Genomic DNA, 19,192 nt, shown 5'->3' with positions numbered 1-19,192 from the left:
AAAATGCTGACGTCACCAACAACTATTGCTGACACTTATTTGAAGCGTAATTTTTAAATTGCCACGTGACAGACATCATTCGTACCAACCTATACTCTAGCATGAATTGGGTTAACATATTTTCCGGATTTTCCATAGTTAAAATTGATAAAAACTACCCCAAAATCCGATTTTTCTTGGTTTTCGGGTAAAATCTGAAACAAACGGGAAATCGGAATAATCAAGTGTCCAAGATTTATAGAATGGTTCCCCTTAATGAAATAAATATGTCGCGAATTTCAAGCTCTGAGGATAATCCTAACAAAAGTTATTATATTTTCCCAATTATAAGTATTTCATACACTTTGGAAGACTCACTACGCTGAGTCGAGAACTAATTATCTACCTTAATGTTACTTATTTACGCGGGTAATAATTTCGATAAACAATTTACAGGCACTAATCTTCTAGAATGGAAAAAATCTTATGACATAATTAAGCTTATGTTACAAATTTCAGAACTGCGTTTTAAAAAATACTTGATGTCATTAAAATGACAAGTTCATGTTTGTCCTCAATAATATCTCACAGGTGCTGTCGCGAACGTAGAGAATAATACAGAAGAATTTTTTAGACAAATAAACTTTGAACTTTGTACATAAAGAGGCAATATTCTTTTGTTTTATTTACAATAGGAATTTTCTGGAATTGAACATTCTAGTCCATTTTGTTAAGGTGTTGCATGTATAATTTACAAGAAACAGTAGCATTTAGAATTTGTACAACGTTTAAGATTATAAAAATTTACGAGAAGAGCTTTCTATTTGTTCGATCGCAACAGGTGCTTTATTTAGCGAATTTAGCCAAGCCCGTGGAATGCCGGAAAATTCATACCTACGAAATGTAATATGCTTAATGCAATGATGTAATCTTTTATTCTGTTTGCGCTATTTCTAAAGAAACCCTTACTATTTAATTACAGCTTCTTACCAACGCCCATACAATTACGCCTGACACAGCCGCACCCAACAAAAAAGCACATGATTGGCCACGCTCTTATTATTGCCTTATTAAATCCCCTGAAACTGAAGTGATATCGTCTTTAACATTGATTAAATACACAACACCTGGTGACTCTATGATAGGCAGATAAGGATTTCGCAGTTTCTTTACGTCTTGCACGGAGCCATATACCGGAATGCTAATATTATCCTCTATGATAAAATTAAAAGAAATTGGTCCGTGCTCCATGGGCACGACACAGCTCATGGACATGTATCTTGAGTTTGATTCGGCGTTGCTGACGAAAAAAGGCGCATAATTACTTAAAAGCGAGAAGTGTTGCTGGAATCCAGAATTCCACAAATAGATGTTTATTTGGACGCTAGTGATTACGATTATAGGAGCGCACGCAAGAACGGACAGCAAAACATACACCTGTTTTAAGAATTTTAAAGTTCATGAGAAAAAATTTAGTTCCACATGGCAGGAATTATATGTGTTAATTAAATGTTTCTAATGTGAACAATTCTGTTCACATTAGAAACATTTAAGATTTTAAGATTTTAAGATAGAAACATTTAAGATTTTGAAATTTAAAGTAGACCTTGAAAACGGAGAATTATGGGGTAAAAAAATTACAAGTATCACAATTCTGAACTATTTTTGTAACTAACCTGCAATGTTAAAATACAACTCAATAAATAAAAAATAAAAATTCTACATAGCTTTATGAATTATTCTAAAAATAACAGTTAAAACTTTAACTGGATATTTTTAAAAGTGATCAGGAAAATTCTGGAAATTCCAGAATACAAATCTTGCTATGTAGAAACTTAACGATTCGAATAAAATAACTTTTGAACGAGCTCAATTTGAATGATAAAGTAGTTCATCTCTTATAATAATACGCTAAGTGTGTCCGTCTGTCTGTGACAGGCAAAGTGGATGTGTTCATTTTCCTTTGATGTAGCCGAAATTTCCTTTCAAGTCTCCGAAAAAGTTATATCCATTTTGCTAGCAGGTTTACTTTGTTTACATCACGTGATCAAAATGGATCAACTTGATTTGCTGAAATAAATTTAACGGCTTTCTGTACAAAAATGGTGTCCCTCGACAACAAAAAAAGAACGGTCCCTTCGTCTTAAAAAAAGTGCAAAAAGTAATTCAGAGAAAGAAAAGTCCAAGAAGTGAATTAAGAAGTGGTAGCTAGAGCTAGAAGTAAAGTAGTAAAGTTAGAATTAGAAAATAAAGGCTAGAGTTTGAAGTGGATTTAAAATCAATAATAGTAAGAACTTTGATGTTTTTAGACGTTTAGTTTTTATGTCACTGGAGCAAGCAGACTCGCATTTTCCAAGAAAAGCCTCAAATTCTTGAAGTTTTATATTTTAGCGCTTTTTTAAAAACAAACCTAGCCACCATATTTGTTTATGTTTTTGTTGCATAATTAATGTATCCCCTGGTGCGTAACTAATGTGTTTGTCCTAAAATTCAAAATGCTACATAAAGCTGTTAGCTGACTAACAAACGGAAAACTTTGGTTTGTTGAACTTACTGCTCACTGTTATGTTATTATTAAACAATATTAACGTCAAAGGAAAGTATATTAACATAAGTGAAGCCATTGGAAACGAAGTGGTGACGTCGATAATTTTTCATCGCGTGGGTAACTAGGGACCACCTGGGACCAATTTGGGTAAGTTTTCCAAACCTGGGTCCCAAAATCTGTTTCGGAACAGACGGGTTGATGACGTCATCACAAAACCTACAAACCCCAATATCTCTGCAACCGTTTCTCAAAAGTACATGATCCTATATATTTTCTTGATCAGCATTTCAGGATCTATACGATGAAGGCAACAGGTATACAGATTTTTAACAAAAAAAAAATTATTACTTTTAGGAGACTTTGCTGACGTCAGCACAATTTTTTAAGCCTTACAACTTATTAACCGTTCATCAAAAGTACATGATCATATACATTTTCTTGACCAGCGTTTTAAGCTCTACACAATAGAGGCAACGTGGAAAGAAGGTTCTAATTTTTTTTTGTGAATGGGTTGCTGTCGTCATCAAAACATCTAAAACAACCTATTTTCCATTGTCCTTCTGACTAAGTGGATTTCTCCACGGGCCTTATCGACTAGTCTCTTATAATAATACGCTAAGTGTGTCCGTCTGTCTGTGACAGGCAAAGTGGATGTCTTCTTTTTCCTTTGATGTTGCCGAAAAATGCATCTCTAATATGTCAAATTTTCTGACGTTACGGCGCGACGAAAATAACACTACCTTAACGTCAATATCCTATATTAAATTAATGAAACCATTACAGTGCACCTAAAACTTTGAGGCCAAATAACTTGGAAACGAGGTGGTGACGTCAATGTTTTTTCACCGCGTGGGCAACTAGGGACCACCTTTGACCAATTTGGGTAAGTTTCCCAAACCTGGATCCCTGAATCCGTTTCGGGAATGGACGGGTTGATGACGTCATCAAAAAACCATCAAACCCTAATATCTCTGCAACCGTTTGTCAAAAATACACGATCCTATACATTTTCTTGATCAGCGTTTCAAGATCTATACGATGAAGGCAACAGGCATACACATTTCTGAAAAAAAAAGTTTTGTGTTCTGACATGTCTCTGCTGACGTCATCAAAATTTAAATGACGGTTATTTTTCTCTGTTATCCTGCCTAAGTGGATTTTTCCACGGGCCTTATCGACTAGTCTCTATAATAATACGCTAGGTCTGTCTGTCTGTGACTTTTGCAAAGTGGATAAAATATCTTTGATAAAGTCTATAAAGCATCGCCTATAAATTTTTTCTGTAAATTAGCAAACTTTGACGTTAGAGCAATATTGACGTCAAAGGAAAGTATATTAAGATTAGTGAAGCCATTGCATTGCACTTTTAAATTTAAGGCTAAATAACTTAAAAACGGATAGAAATAACTGACGTCATCTCCTGCGTGGGTAACTAGGGACTACCTGGGACCAATTTGGGTAAGTTTCCCAAACCTGGGTCCCTGAATCCGTTTCGGAATGGACGGGTTGATGACGTCATCAAAAAACCTTTAAACCTTGACATCTCTGCAGCCATTTGTCAAAAGTACATGACCCTATACATTTTCTTGATCAGCGTTTTAAGATCTATACGATGAAGGCAACAGGTATACAAATTTCTAAAAAAAAAATTAGGGGTTTTGACAGGCCAATGCTGACATCAGCAAAATTTAAAGCCCTTATATTTCATTAATCGTTCATCAAAACCACACGATTATATACATTTTCTTGATCAGCAGTGTAAGCTCTACACAATGGAGGAAACATGAAAACAAGTTTCTCAATTTATTTATTGTGTATTTGCACTGTTGACGTCAGCGAAAAGTCTAAAACAACCTATTTACCATTGTCCTTCTGCCTAAGTGGATTACTCCACGGGCCTTATCGACTAGTCTATATAATAATACGCCAGTTCCGTGTCTCTGTGACAGGCAAAGTGGATGTCTTCATTTTCCTTTGATGTTGCCGAAAAATGCATGTCTAATTTGGTAAATATTCAGACGTTATGGCGCGACGAAAATAACACTACTTTAACGTCAATATCCTATATTAAATTAATGAAGCCATTACAGTGCACATAAAACTTTGAGGCTAAATAACTTGGAAACCAGTTGGTGACGTCAATGATTTTTTACCGCGTGGGTAACTAGGGACCACCTGGGACCAATTTGGGTAAGTTTCCCAAACCTAGGTCCCCAAATCTGTTTCGGACTGGACGGGTTGATGACGTCATCAAAAAATCTTTAAACTCTAATATCTCTGCAACCGTTTATCAAAAGTTCATGATCCTATACATTTTCTTGATTAACATTTCAAGATCTATAGGATGAAGGTCACAGGTATACAAATTTCAGAAAAATTTTTTCGGGGTTTTGACGACAATTGCTGACGTCAGCAAAATTTCTAAACCCTTATATCTCATTAACCGCTCATCAAAAGCACATGATCATATACATTTTCTTGATCAGCAGTTTAAACTCTACACAATAGACGCAATGAATAAACTGAATTTCGTCAATTTGTTTTTGTATATGCACTGCTGACATCAGCAAAGAGTCTAAAATAACCAATTTTTACATTGTCCTCCTGCAAAAGTGGATTTTTCCACGAGATTTATCGACTAGTCTATATAATATTACCCCACTTCTGTTTGTCTGTGACTTTTGCAAAGTGGATAAAATTTCTTTGATAAAGTCAATAAAACATCGTCTATAAATTTGTTCTGTAAATTACCAAACTTTGATGTTAAAGCAATATTGACGTCAAAGGAAAGTATATTAAGATTAGTGAAGCCATTGCATTGCACTTTTAAATTTAAGGCTAAATAACTTGGAAACAGGTGGAAATAACTGACGTCATCTCCTGCGTAGGTAACTAGGAACCACCTTTGACCAATTTGGGTAAGTTTCCCAAACCTGGGTCCCTGAATCCGTTTCGGGAATGGACGGGTTGATGACGTCATCAAAAAACCTTCAAACCCTAATATCTCTGCAACCGTTTGTCAAAAATACACGATCCTATACATTTTCTTGATCAGCGTTTCAAGATCTATACAATGAAGACATTAGATATATAAAATTCTGGAAAAAAATTTTATGTGTGATTGCAGGTCTTTGCTGACATCAGCCAAATTTTCAAACCCTTATATTTCCTTATACATTCGTCGAAAACCCATGATCCTATACATTTTTCTCATGAGGGTTTTAGCCTCTACACATTACAGGCAACCAATAAACTAAACTTCGCTAATTCTTTTTTGTATCTGCACTGCTGACGTCAGCAAAAAGTCTAAAATAATCAATTTTTACATTGTCCTCCTGCCTAAGTGGATTTTTCCACGGGCTTTATCGAGTTGTTTATTACGGGCTTTATCTAGTTGTTTATTAATTCAGCAAAAATACATATTAGCATTTGAATATTTCAGTATTTAGGCCTTCAAAATTTTCTCTCGTGTTGAAAATGCTGATGGTGCATGGTTTGATAACAGCTGATCTAAAAAAAGTACGTTTTAAAAATGAGAAACAAGAATACAATTTTACCATAAACTGCATTAAAACCAGGTTGTTTAATTATTGTCTCTTTAACGTCTCTTTGCCTCTTTGATTTAAAAAGGGAATTTAATACAAAGATACAAATCCATGCGATGTGATGCACAGGTATATTTTATATATAAATATGTATATAAATTTAATCAGGCCGACTTTTGATATCTTTGTTAAACAAGTAACATATTAAGCAGGCGATGCATGATTTTGAAACCTGTGGACAATACAGGATTTATTTTGTTGAAATCGATTTATCGAATTTAACTGATTGTTTATTATTCTTTTTTGATTTAGATTCTCAAATTTGAATTTCTTTTGGGAGTCGGGTTAGTTGCAAGTTTTCATTTTGAGGAAACTGATTGGTCATTGTTTTGTTTGACAAAGTGACAAATTGAAACATAAAAGGGTACACACACGATAAATTTGCGGATTTGAGAAATCGAGGGTCCTTTTCGTAAGATTTTTAAAAATCAAATCATTTCTAAGAAATCTTAGAAAAATATTTTGTGATACTTTGGGTGAGTTCCAGAAAGATTTTCAAGCAAATTAGGCACAAGGAGAACTGATAATTAGCCAGTAACAAAATAGTTAGCCGTTTTTAATGGCGCCATAGCTTGGTGCTCTAGCACTTTGTGCAGGAGAACGGGGTTCGATTCCCCTTGGCGGCAATTCAATATTGGTAAGTGCTACCGTAGCCCCGGGTTAACCCAAGCCATGTGAGAGAAATTTTGGAGATGGCACACTATGTGGGCTGTTAGATGCTACAGGGGGTTGTCTGGTAGAGCGGGGACCCTAATTTGGGCCTGAATAGCTCAAAATGAGCATTAAATACTCTAGGACTCCCTATCTAAGCTATGGCTTTTCCTGGAAATAGTAGACAGGATTTGTAAGGCTAGCCATATAAATTATACAGACATTCTATTTATCTATGCAGAATAATTATATATACGGTGCGTACAGTATAATTAGCCGCTTATACAGCTACTTATACGATATATATCCTTTTACTTTAATTTTCACTTTTCTTCGTTATTGATCTCCCCATAGTCATCTATAATTATATAGATCAACATAAAGTTGTGCTTCATTTAAAACCAAGAAAAAGAACAAGAAACGATTTTGCAAAAAGAGTCCCTTTGCCTCGGCAGCCCAGGGACTCGAACCCGGGATCGTCGCATCAGATGCACCGCAGGCTCTTATCCACTGAGCCACGTCGTCGGCAAAAAGGATTCGTGAGAATCAAGACAACTTTGGTATTTCGACTAACAAGCCTTCGTCAGCAGATACCAGAGCCAGTATTGAGCACTGCAGGAACTCTGGGGCAGCTCGAGCTATATATATTCCAATGTGGAGAGCAACTGTGAGTTCATATCATATTAACAGGATACCATTACAAAGTTGCAGGATAATCGCGAAATCCATTTGCCTCGGCAGCCCAGGGACTCGAACCCGGGATCGTAGCATCAGATGCACCGCAGGCTCTTATCCACTGAGCCACGTCGTCGGCAAAAAGGATTCGTGAGAATCTAGACAACTTTGGTATTTCGACTAACTAGCCTTCGTCAGCGGATACCAGAGCCAGTATTGAGCACTGCAGGAACTCTGGGGGAGCTCGAGCTATATATTATAACAGGATACCATTACAAAGTTGCAGGATAATCGCGAAATCCCTTAATAAAAGATCTGAACGTTATATATATATATATATATATATATATATATATATATATATATATATATATATATATATATATATATATATATATATATATATATATATATATATATATATATATATATATATATATATATATATATATATATATTTAAGTTTTTTTGGTTTAGCATAATATCACCATATCAAAAGCCATATTTCGCCTTTTCATGCGTTTATTACATGTGTACACATGTATATTGTGTTCGAGATTTTTCCTTGCTCCAAAAGTTTTCTTCCATCATATTTAGTCGTTTACTTTGAAATATATAACAATGCCATTGTGGACCGAATTTCCTTATTGCAATTGACCTCTAATGTGCTAATTTGGAGGAAGGTGCTAACAAATATTTCTGACGTCGCGTAGAACGTTTTCACGGGAAGCGACATTTTGTTTTTCGTTTTTTTCGCGTTTATTTATTCCTTAACCCCGTGACTGCATAAATGCGTTATTTTGATTTGTTACAAAAACAATGAAGTATAATTATGTGTGACGCTCTTGTTATATAATAATTAAGCCCGCATGATCTGTGATAAAGTTTCTAGCGCTTTCTCTTCTTTACAAAAATCTTCACAAAAAAGTTCGCGCTGCGGGAGAATTTTTTCATGCGCAATTTAGTTTCCAGTGCGTTTGTTTGTTTTAATTGTACAAGGGTGGAAGGCTATGCTTTAAGTTTATGTAGTTGGGCATCATTGCGACAATCCTGATTAAGTTACCAGGGGGTGACAAAACCTGATATTTTAAAAAAGCAGCAATGAACCTTCTCCTTCCTTATTATCTTCTGTGAAAACATAACTTTGTTAATGTACAATTCGTAGATAATCGTAGTAGGAAACAAAATAGAAGTAGAAAACAAAATTTTTCGATGCCTATATCTCCCACGAGAATGCAATCTGGTTAATCTCTCGCACGAAACTAAAAATATAAACATTTGAATTTCAAATTAGCTAGTAGAAAGAAGAAAGTTCTTGCGATAGCGACGCGAAAATACAGCGTTTTTATCTTGAAAATTCTCTATTTACGTTGATTATTTAAAAAAGTTGCGAAGTGTATCAACTTTGAAGTGCATTTGCCAGGGGTAAGGTTTTCTATTTTTCTAATTTTTGTTGTTTCCACTTCGCAAAAGATAGTATTATAATATTCAACGACTGTCAAACGCATTTTTGGGAGGTCAATTTGTCAAAAATAGGGTATTTTAGCTGTTTTAACCATGTTTTGATAGCGCATTTGCGAGGGCAATTTCTTTTTAGTTTTTAATAGGTTTAGGTTTTCTACAGAGCTTACGTGCTATATTTATTGAATCATTGACTGTCAGTGAAAAAATATGAAGTGTTTTTAAGAAAATGCACCTTAAAGAAAATAAAAATCGTTTTCTTTGTGTCGTGCACCATATATTTTCACATGTGAAGTCGTTCTGCTGTAAGAAAACCCCCTGTTTTTCTTTTTTTTTCTAAAATGGTAGCAAAACATGTTAACTTTTACGCGACGCAAGTTTTGTAGCAACATGTCATCACGTTTCACGTAAAATCACCGATACTTTTAGTCATTTTTAGACCTGAAATCTTCAAGCAAAAATGAATATTCGTCTACGACTTACGTCAAAAAAAATTAGTTCTTAAAACTTTTTGGACACGGGAAATAGTTATGTGTTTCTGTAGCATTCTAGAAACCCTTATAACTCATTAATTAACCGCTCATCAAAAGCACATAATCACATACATTTTCTGGATCAGTAGTTTAAGCTCTACACAATAGGACGCAACGGATAAACTGAATTCGTCAATTTGTTTTTGCATATGCACTGCTGACATCAGCAAAAAGTCTAAAATAACCAATTTTTACGTTGTCCTCCTGCCTAAGTGGACTTTTCCACGGGCTCTATCGACTAGTCTCTATAATAATACGCCAGTTCCGTGTCTCTGTGACAGGCAAAGTGGATGTGCTCATTTTCCCTTAAAGATAACTACGAAACCAATTGAGTGATATGTTTCTGATACCATAAGATTTGAGTTTTTTTATTAGAATTTCGTGATCTACGGTATCAAAGGCTTTTGATAAATCTGTATATTTATTTTCATTAAATGACTGGAGCATTTGGTCAACAAGTTGAACAATTGCATGTTCGTTAGCATGTGCATGTTGAAATCCAAACTGTTTTTCATATAAAATGTTATGCTCTAAAAGAAATTTATATAATCTATTGTACATGATTCGTTCAAGTAATTTTGAGAAATAGGGCACGGATATTGGTCTAAAGTTTGTTGGTAACGAGTCGCCTCCAGTTTTAAAAATTGGAGATACTCGTGCTATTCTCAGTTGCTCGGGAAAAATATCTTCTTTTAAAGATATCGAAAAAATGTGTTTTAGCGGTTCAAATAGTTGATCTTGACAGTTCTTAACTACATTTGAATTGATATCGTCATATCCTGGACTTTTGTTAGTTTTAAAAGAGAGAAAAGCATCAGTTATTTCTTTATCAGTCAATGTTTCTTGCTTCATGTTTTCTTGATTTCAGTTTATATACGCGTCAAATTTTCGCTGAGTGTTTGGAACTGCTGATGCATAGTTATGTAGTTGGTATACATTCAGTACACTGAGCCTTTTAATAACTCTATGGAGTGAGTGTACCTGTCAACATTTAAAATAATTCTGATTGCATGTTTTTGTGTATTTTGTAATTTTGTCAATTTTGTAGTGTTGGTGCTGCACCACGCAATATTTGCATAATTTAGATAGCAGTGAACGAAAGAAGAATATATGTTTTTTAAACAATTCGGATCTAGAACAAATTTTGCTTTAAATAGGATGCCAATATTCTTTGCGACCTTTTCTTCTAAAATATTTATATGTTCTCTCCAAGTAAGATTTTCATCAAGAATAACTCCTAAAAATTACATGGATTGTGCTCTTTTTATACTTATATTATTAATGGATAAATCAGGAAACTTCAATGGCATATCATCTTTTTTATTTTGCCTGTGAAAAAGTGTGTACTTTGTTTTAGAAATATTTAGGGACAGTCTGTTTGCCTTAAACCATTCTGCCAGCTTAGAGAGTTCATTATTGACTGTGCGAAATAATGTTTTTATATCTTTATGTGCATAAAACAGATTTGTATCATCTGCAAATAAAATTGAATGTAAAATATTCGAAGCTTTGTTTAAATCATTTACATATATAATGAAAAAGAGTGGTCCTAATATGGAACCTTGAGGAACTCCACAGATGACTGTTTTGTAATTTGTACTTCTACCGTCAAAGGAAATGTACTGTTTTCTATTGGATAAATAACTTTTAAAACACCGAATGTTGGAGTTGTTGATACCATAGTTTTTGAATTTTTCTAGTAGAATTTTGTGATCTACGGTGTCAAATGCTTTGCTTAGATCTATTATATATATTCCTAGCATATACTTGTTTTCGTCACACGCATTTGATATTTCATTAACAAGTTTAACTATTGCATGGTCAGTAGAATGACCTGCTTGAAAGCCAAATTGATTGTCGTATAAAATATAATTAGCAGTTAAAAAAGAGTAAAATCTATTGTACATTATGCGTTCTAGTATTTTTGAGAAACATGGAAGAACTGATATTGGTCTATAATTAGATACATTAGTCATTTCGCCTGTTTTATATACTGGTAGAACTCTTGCAATTTTAAGTGTTTCAGGAAAATATCCTTGCAGCAGGGAAAGGTTAAATATATGCATTAGTGGAATTTTTATAGCATTTTTTGATTGCTTAACAACGTTACTATTGACGTCATCAAAACCTGGACTTTTTTTTTGATTGTAGTGAGTCGATCGCTTTGAATAATTCATTTTCACTTAGTTCGCTATTTTCCATTTGTGTGTTATTAACAGTGAGAAAGGATTTAAAACTCAAATTGCTAGGTTCAATCTGAGATGCCAGATTTGAACCCACTTTTACAAAAAAATCATTAAGCTCCTCAGCTATTAGACACTTATTCTCGATTTTATTTCCATCAATATTCAACCCTTTTGGAAGGTTTTTTTTTGCTTAATTTTGTTTTACATATTACTTCATTGATTATACTCCAAGTTTTCTTCGCATCGTTTTTATGTTTAATTATCAGTCCACTATAGCAAAATTTCTTGGAGCGCCTCTTGATATTTTCAAGCAAATGTTTATAATGTTTATATTTTTTTTTATTCTCAAGAGTTCTGCTTTTCAAAAACTTTTCATACAAGCGCTGTTTCTTTTTAGATGATGTTAACAAACCTTTGGTTAACCAAGGGTTTAACAAAGATTTAGTTTTAACAATTTTTGTTTGTTCTGGGAATGCCTGATCATATTGTTGTTGAAATGTTTGAAGAAAGATTTCATAAGCTTTATCAGCGTTATTGTCCTCTAAAACAAGGCTCCAATCCATACAATACAGCAGGATATTAAAATAACTAATAGATTTATCATTGATCAATCTTTTTTTTATTTTTATTTTTTCAGAGCAATTGTGTAAATGAGTTGTTTGTGACATAATGAAAATTGGAAAATAATCAGAAATATCTGTTTTAATTATCCCTGTTTTAATTGTCGTATTTGTGAAATCGTTGGTTATGATATGATCTATGGCTGTAGCATTTGATCTCGTCACTCGTGTTGTTTTATTAAATAAACCCATTTTGAAAAACTGAGATAAAATAATTTTATACAGATTTGTTTGTGTTAAAATCAAGGACGATTGAAATCACCAACGAGGTACACGTTTTTACCCGTGCCTTTGTGATCCGTAGATGCTCACGTTGAGCACAGACGTTTTTTAAGAGCTCTGTATCTCTTAGTGGTATAATAATTATTTTTTCAAAACATTTAAGAATTTATTAGGGTAAATAATGCGTGTACCCAAAGGGCCATTCAATTTTTCGTTGATAAAACTTGGTTTTTGGCACAGAAAATATCAATATCTTCATCTATTCAACACTTAACTCACTTTAGATTTCCAATTTTGGATTTCCAATCGTTTGAAATCGAATTTTGGATTTTTTCAATTTTGGATTTTTCAATTTTTCAATTTCGAATTTTGGATTTTTTCAATTTTGGATTTTCAATTTTTCAATTTCGAATTTTGAATTTTTTCAATTTTCGATTTTCAATTTTTCAATTTCGAATTTTGGATTTTTTCAATTTTGGATTTTCAATTTTTGGATTTCTGACTTATTTTCAATGTTTAATATATTTTTTCAACTTTCTGTATTCTTTAATTCGACATTTTTATTTTTTTTGGATTTTCATTTTGTTATATTTTTATAATCCGTGACCTAAAAGGGACATTCAATTTTCATTTTAAAATAAAAACAAATTTTAATTTTTTTATCAATTTTTCTTTTTTAATTCAATACAAAAAGAAAATTTCAACTCAATTTTCGTTTTTCGTTTGCAAATCAAAAAACAAAAAAGGGACTTCATATTTTGGCAAAAAAGTACCCTCTCCTTCGCAGACGTTTTTCATCTACAAACCCAAGGATTACTTTGGGTCATTTGGTGCTAAAAATCCCAAAATGTAATATCAATTTCCAAATTTTTGATTTTTAATAGATTTTCAAATTTGAAAATTAAATCAAATTTCGTTTAAATCAAGAATTGAAATTCAAGTTCAATTTTTGATTTTGGTTTAAATAGAAATTTAAAAATCAAATTAAATTTTTGATTTTTGAGTTAAATCAAAATCAAAAATTGAAAATCAACTTTGATTTTTAAATTAAATTAAAAAAGAAAATTCGATTTTATTTTTTTTCTGAAGAATGATCACTTTTTTTATTATTATTATTATTATTATTAGCGGACAAGGATTTACGCAACATATTACGTCTACTTACAATGGGGAGAAGGGTCCTAAACCAAGCTTAAACCGTGGGCCAGTTTTTAAACTTTTTCCGAGAAGATTTTGAAATACAGCATAATAATTTATCAACTGTGCGAGAAAATCTTCAAACATTTCAAAAATTTCGGAATCAAGCTACAGATTTATATGTCATCGATTTGGACTTAGGAAGATTCCTTAAAACAATCTTATGAAAATATTGCGCTTGAAACGCCGCATTGTTTAGGTTGGATCGAAACGAAAAGGCAAATTTAGTGAATTGATTAAGTAGTCGATGTTTTGACAATATGTTTAAAAGAGAATCTTACAGCAGATTCCCGGTCAGTGAAAAGAAAAGTTTCGTATAGCGAACTTAAAGCGTCACAGTACTTCTCGCAATGGATACATAACACAAATTTTGTTAAGAACAATTTATATATTTTAGGAATGATGATTTTTATTGTTAAAAGCGTTTTTGAGAATCGATTCAATACGTGCTTCTATTTATTTTATGTGAGGTAGAATGTAAAGTAGAAAAAAAAAACTTTGCACGCTTTGAATATTATGCCGAAAGCTGTTCCGAAATTTAATATATTGAAAATTTTTCAATACGTCAGACTTGTGGTTGAAAGAATAAATTAGGCTACGTTTTCAGTGAAGAAGGTCATAAAAAATTTTGTTGCTCTCTGAATAGCTCTACTTCTAACTCCTATAAAATACTAACATCGCTCAGCGTGGAACCGATACTCCATAAAATTGTAGATAGGTTTTCACAACTCATTTTTACAACTTACAGAGAACTTATGCCGCAAAGTTTTAATTTTTAGCTAAAACAAATATTTGTTTTTCCTAATTGTTACAATAATTTAAGTCATTTTAGGTAAACTTTTTTGTCACGGAAGGTAAACTTTAAGGTTTAAATTTAGAAATCAGGAAATCTAAATATGATCAGAATGCGTGTACCCTTAGGGCCATTTGATTTTCAATTAAATTGAAAATCAAAAATCAAAATTTGTGAATAATTTTGATTTTCAATTCGATTTGAAAATCAAAATTCAAAATTCAGTTTAAAATTTCAAAATTCAAAATTCAAAATTCAAATTACGTGCAAAAGATCAAAAAAAACAGAATTCAAATTATAATTTCGCAATTTCAATTTTTGCTGGGTCAACCAATTTTCTTCATCTTCACAAAAAGAAGCTGGCCACCTGTAACCTTTGTCATATTGTGAAATATCATGGACACAAACACCCGGCTATGATGCAGAACCTTTGGAAAGAGGTCATAGAACAATTTATACTTGACCCCCTGTTAGGTTTGCGCAACTGTCCCGGACTTTCAACATCTTTCCTCGGGTGGCCAATCAAACTGAATCTTAAGGGCGAACAATTGATTTCTGTTCTGATTGATGCAATCGTTTACTCAAGGTTTTTACGCGCGCTTAGCCCTCAGATGTCTTAACGCGCCAAAATAATGGATAACATTGACCGAGATTACATTGTAAATGTGGCTAAACAACATAAAAACTTCAAGGAAATTAGCGAGTTTTTGAAAGCGACAAATCCTGGTGTTCGTGGATTTTCTGAACGTTCGGTTAAACGTTACTGTTCGAAACATGACATCCGCCTACGTATAAACCAACAAAAAATAGAGAACATCGTGGCTTCAGCTGTTAAAGAGGTAAGCAAATTCACCTGTGCTTAGCGTATGAGTGCATGATGTGAAACTGTACAAGTTATTGCTTATTTAGGTTGGTCCTACATACGGTCGCAAAATGATGACTGGATACATTAAGCAAAAACACGGTTTCAATATCAGTCAAAAAAGAATTGGAAAGGCCCTGTCAACTGTTTCGCCAGCATATCACGCAAGACGTCAAACAGATACCGCAAGATCTGTTAATCCTATCCCTTACAGGGCTGACTATTTTGGTCATAAACTTCATATAGACCAAAACGAAAAATTAGTAATGTACGGTACAACGCATGTCGTAGCATTGGACGGTCACAGTCGCTTTGTTGTTGCTGCTGCTACAATGCCAGTCAAAAGCAACCCCGTGATATATTCGCATATATACAGGTTAGAACATGCGCAATCAATTTCGCTTGATTCTAATTTAGATATAGCTACGCACGTAAAAATGCGCAGCAAATTCCAATTATTTGTTTTTATTTAGAAAGGTATTGACCACATATTGCATGTTTGACCAAGTTCGGGTGGACCACGGGAGAGAATTTTTTCTCATGCTGGGGATGCAGGAGTATCTGGCAAATATTCGTGGTGACCAATTAAGTTTACCTTATCAACAAACAGAATCGAAAAGGGTAAATTACTTTATTATTTCCAATATATTTTAAAAACATTTCGTTCTTTCATCACAAAAAAATACGAAAAATACGACTATCATCTTCTGCACAGGTTAACTTTTCATAAGTTTCATATATTTTCTAGAATCTACCAATTGAAAGATTTTGGGTTGAAGTTAATGGTCGAGTTAATTATCCAATCAAATCAATACTAGTCGACATGGACAATTCATTGATTATAGACATGGATAACAATATTCATAAGTTCTGCGTTTCTTTTGTCACCTGCAAAGTTGCAAACTTTGGGCTGCAAACATTGGTAAGAGCCTGGAACTGTCACCCAATACCTGGTAGGTAGATTATACAAGTCCTGGCATCCTGTTAACAACAACTATTCAGCTTCTTTGCACCTTTAAATTTTGTTTCAGGTAGAGGAGTTCCATTGAATATTAAAGAGATGACAACTCGATATCCTCCAGTGCAGCAGAGTAATGTCCCAGACACCGCAACAGCTATGCAAATATACAACCAAACATATCAAGGACGGATTTCTGAGCCTAACCAATTCGGTGACGATCCTTTAAAAGACCATCCACAGTTTTTAGCTAATCGAAACAGAGAGTTTAATGAAATCTGTAATATTGAACAAATTTATAACGATGTTGTGAACGAAAATGATAGATCGTTTCGACATGCCGTACATTGTTTTATTGATATCACTGAAAGATACAACGCTCTTTTGTAAAATTGTCTTGTTGCTTTCGCGCTCACTTCTGCATTGTTATCAGGAAAAAATTTGAGTGGGAGAAAAAGTTTTAGTCTTCCTAGTAGGGATTAACTTTCCAAAAAAATATTCAAACGAAACATAAGAATTTTTTTGTAAAAAGCATTTGAATTAATTTTTATCTCCTTTGACGTTTGTTACCCTGTTGTTGGTTGGGCGCACAGAAAGATCTTGCTTATGTACCCCCGGATTCTGTTGCGCGAACTCGCAAGATCAAGAGTGTTTTTAATCTTCGCTAAAGGTCAAGAGTGTTTTTAATCTTCGCTGAAAAACACTTGCGAAAGACCTGGTTTCTATTAACTTGAAATCAAAATGCTCCTTAACGATGTTTTGGACGTAAATATGAAAACGATTGCAAAAAAACCGTCGTCAGCCTGGAGTGTTTTTTAACATTGGTTAGCCTGAAATTTTCTTTATTTCGTTCTCATGCGTAAAGCATCTTTTTTATGGCAAATATATTCGCTTCCAGACTTTAAAGTTCATGCAAAATGCAAAAGACTGAAAAAAAGGATCTTTTTTCAGAGAATGTGTAATGTACCTAAGTATTGCCGCCACTTTAAAACATAAGTAAAACATATTGTGAAGAATAAAATATATTTTGAAACATAAAAAATACAAGTTTTTACAAAATTAAAAATATTTACACTGTGACAGATAAAAACCGGGTCATAAAAAACAGTGGTAAGAAGATTTTTGCCTTCCTCTCTCCGTTTTAAGTATATAGTACATAAAATAAAATAAAAGCTAAAATAAATAAGAAATAATTTTTTGACATCGAACCGCCTTAAAACTATGTAAAGATAGTTTGAGTGATCGATCATCGTCAAATCAATAATGTAGAAAAAGGTAATTTTTGAGGCTCTATGAAGAAGGGTGCGCAAAGTCAGTAACGCTATCAGGCTGGTGAGGTCAGCAAGTTTTTCCTTTATTTCTTCTAAAATAAATTAAAATTAAATATTTTGGAAGGGATGGATGTATTTTTAACGTGGAGAAAAAGTTACCTCTTTGAAAAATGATTAAAACATTAATTTTATTTAACTGTTTAGTAAGATTTTTATTTTTTTACATTTAGAAAAGTTGGCGACATTAAAATTACTCACCAAAATTAATGGACTGTGTGCTTGTTCTTCGTGGCGTAAAATAATCAAATGTTTCGAGATCATTGGCTTTTACTGCATAAACCTTCCGAGCCGCGGCTTTCCAAAAGCTTATTCCTGTAAGAAGAAAGTGTTCTCTTTAAAACTGTGAAGAGGAAAAACAATTTTCAGTCCATATTCAAATATATATATACACACCTCTTGTGGCTGCGGAGTCCTCGTATCGTAAACCACCTCCTTGCACTAACACCAACGTTCGATCTTCGAATCGTGTTTTTGCCATCTCCGTGATTGCGTCGACGCTTGCTTCTGCTTCCGTTATTGTTATAAACGAAATTCGTTTCTGATTAACTGTAAAAAAGAAGAGTATTTATAATTTATGAATGTGTAAAATTAGAACGTTTAGTATAGAACAATATCAACTTACCGATTTTTTTGTTCTCTATATCCGCCAGAACAACTTTTAAAACATAGTTCTCCGCAGCCGCACCTACACGTTTACGCGACATCGTGGACGAAGATGTATGCAACATTGTTGGCCTTCGAAACGCGCCGATGTCATTGACCGTTGATGTCGGTAGGTTTCTAACCTGAGTCATGCCTTGATGTGGTTCTCCCTCCACTTGGTAATACGTGCCAGAAGGCGACTCCCGAAGGCAATCAAACGTCCCATCCGGATTCGGAAATTCTGAGGAACCGAACTCCTCTGTTATGTACACCGATGTAACGTCAAGCTATAATAAACAAGAATGAAATTATCATAGTTCTTTGAAACTCTGCTAGTCTACAATGGTGTGAATAACGCATACCTTGTAAATCATTGCCAGTCTTTGGACTGATACTTGGCTTCTCCGCAGTGTTCTTTCTGTGCGATCCCCGTCACGGCCATTGTAAAAAATAAATGAAGAATCCATATTTTATATCGCTTTCTATCGTGTGCAAATTAATCCTGCAACTGACTTATCCCCCCTCACTGGAGGGATTATATAGGCATGTACCAGGACACACCAAAAAGGGGGTTAATGCAAGGGCTAGGCCCTTTTGAACCCACACGAAAAACAGTTTATACGACCCCCTAATTATGCCGCAGTTCAGGGGGTCGGCTAAAAAATGCGGGAAACCTAAATCTTATTGCATCATAAATATTGTTACAAAATAGTGGTATGCAAGAATTGAACCACCTGTCAATTGTACCACCTGTCATTTTAAGTTTTGAAATTTTGATTTTTGAAATTTTGAATTTTGATTTTTGAATTTTGAATTTTGAATTTTGAATTTTGAATTTTGATTTTTGATTTTTGATTTTTGAATTTTCAAATTTTAAACTGAATTTTGAATTTTGATTTTCAAATCGAATTGAAAATCAAAATTATTCA

At 33.6% G+C, this 19,192-nt stretch overlaps 2 protein-coding genes across 2 annotated transcripts; one reads left to right on the top strand and one right to left on the bottom strand.

The window, feature by feature from the left end:
- The first annotated feature begins 15,403 nt into the window (after nt 1-15,403).
- On the top strand, nt 15,404-18,098 carry LOC130622420 (uncharacterized). The gene is made up of 4 exons (XM_057437886.1): nt 15,404-15,708; nt 15,806-15,953; nt 16,081-16,289; nt 16,368-18,098. The coding sequence occupies exons 1-4, from the start codon at nt 15,404-15,406 to the stop codon at nt 16,678-16,680; spliced, it is 975 nt and encodes a 324-aa protein (XP_057293869.1). The 3' UTR covers nt 16,681-18,098.
- LOC130622421 (uncharacterized) lies at nt 17,959-19,032 on the bottom strand. The gene is made up of 3 exons (XM_057437887.1): nt 18,626-19,032; nt 18,244-18,550; nt 17,959-18,167 (listed from the first exon to the last, which is right to left on the bottom strand). Exons 1-3 carry the CDS (start codon nt 18,728-18,730, stop codon nt 17,995-17,997), a joined length of 585 nt encoding a protein of 194 aa, XP_057293870.1. The 5' UTR covers nt 18,731-19,032; the 3' UTR covers nt 17,959-17,994.
- Between the last annotated feature and the right edge of the window lie 160 nt (nt 19,033-19,192).

This window comes from Hydractinia symbiolongicarpus, chromosome 12, assembly GCF_029227915.1.
Source record: "Hydractinia symbiolongicarpus strain clone_291-10 chromosome 12, HSymV2.1, whole genome shotgun sequence".
NCBI lineage: Eukaryota > Metazoa > Cnidaria > Hydrozoa > Anthoathecata > Hydractiniidae > Hydractinia > Hydractinia symbiolongicarpus.
The sequence above is the reverse complement of the archived record's forward strand: the minus strand, read 5'-3'. Positions and strand labels throughout refer to the sequence as shown.

What these genes read in the sequence shown, in the direction of transcription:
- LOC130622421 (XM_057437887.1), bottom strand. Translation starts at nt 18,730, where the DNA reads ATGGATTCTTCATTTATTTTTTACAATGGCCGTGACGGGGATCGCACA. An exon ending in GACTGGCAATGATTTACAAG is followed by an intron (nt 18,551 to 18,625) that starts GTATGCGTTATT and finishes TGTTTATTATAG; the next exon opens with CTTGACGTTACATCGGTGTA. An exon ending in TATAGAGAACAAAAAAATCG is followed by an intron (nt 18,168 to 18,243) that starts GTAAGTTGATAT and finishes TCTTTTTTACAG; the next exon opens with TTAATCAGAAACGAATTTCG.
- LOC130622420 (XM_057437886.1), top strand. Translation starts at nt 15,404, where the DNA reads ATGATGACTGGATACATTAAGCAAAAACACGGTTTCAATATCAGTCAA. An exon ending in ATATATTCGCATATATACAG is followed by an intron (nt 15,709 to 15,805) that starts GTTAGAACATGC and finishes GTTTTTATTTAG; the next exon opens with AAAGGTATTGACCACATATT. An exon ending in TGTCACCCAATACCTGGTAG is followed by an intron (nt 16,290 to 16,367) that starts GTAGATTATACA and finishes TGTTTCAGGTAG; the next exon opens with AGGAGTTCCATTGAATATTA.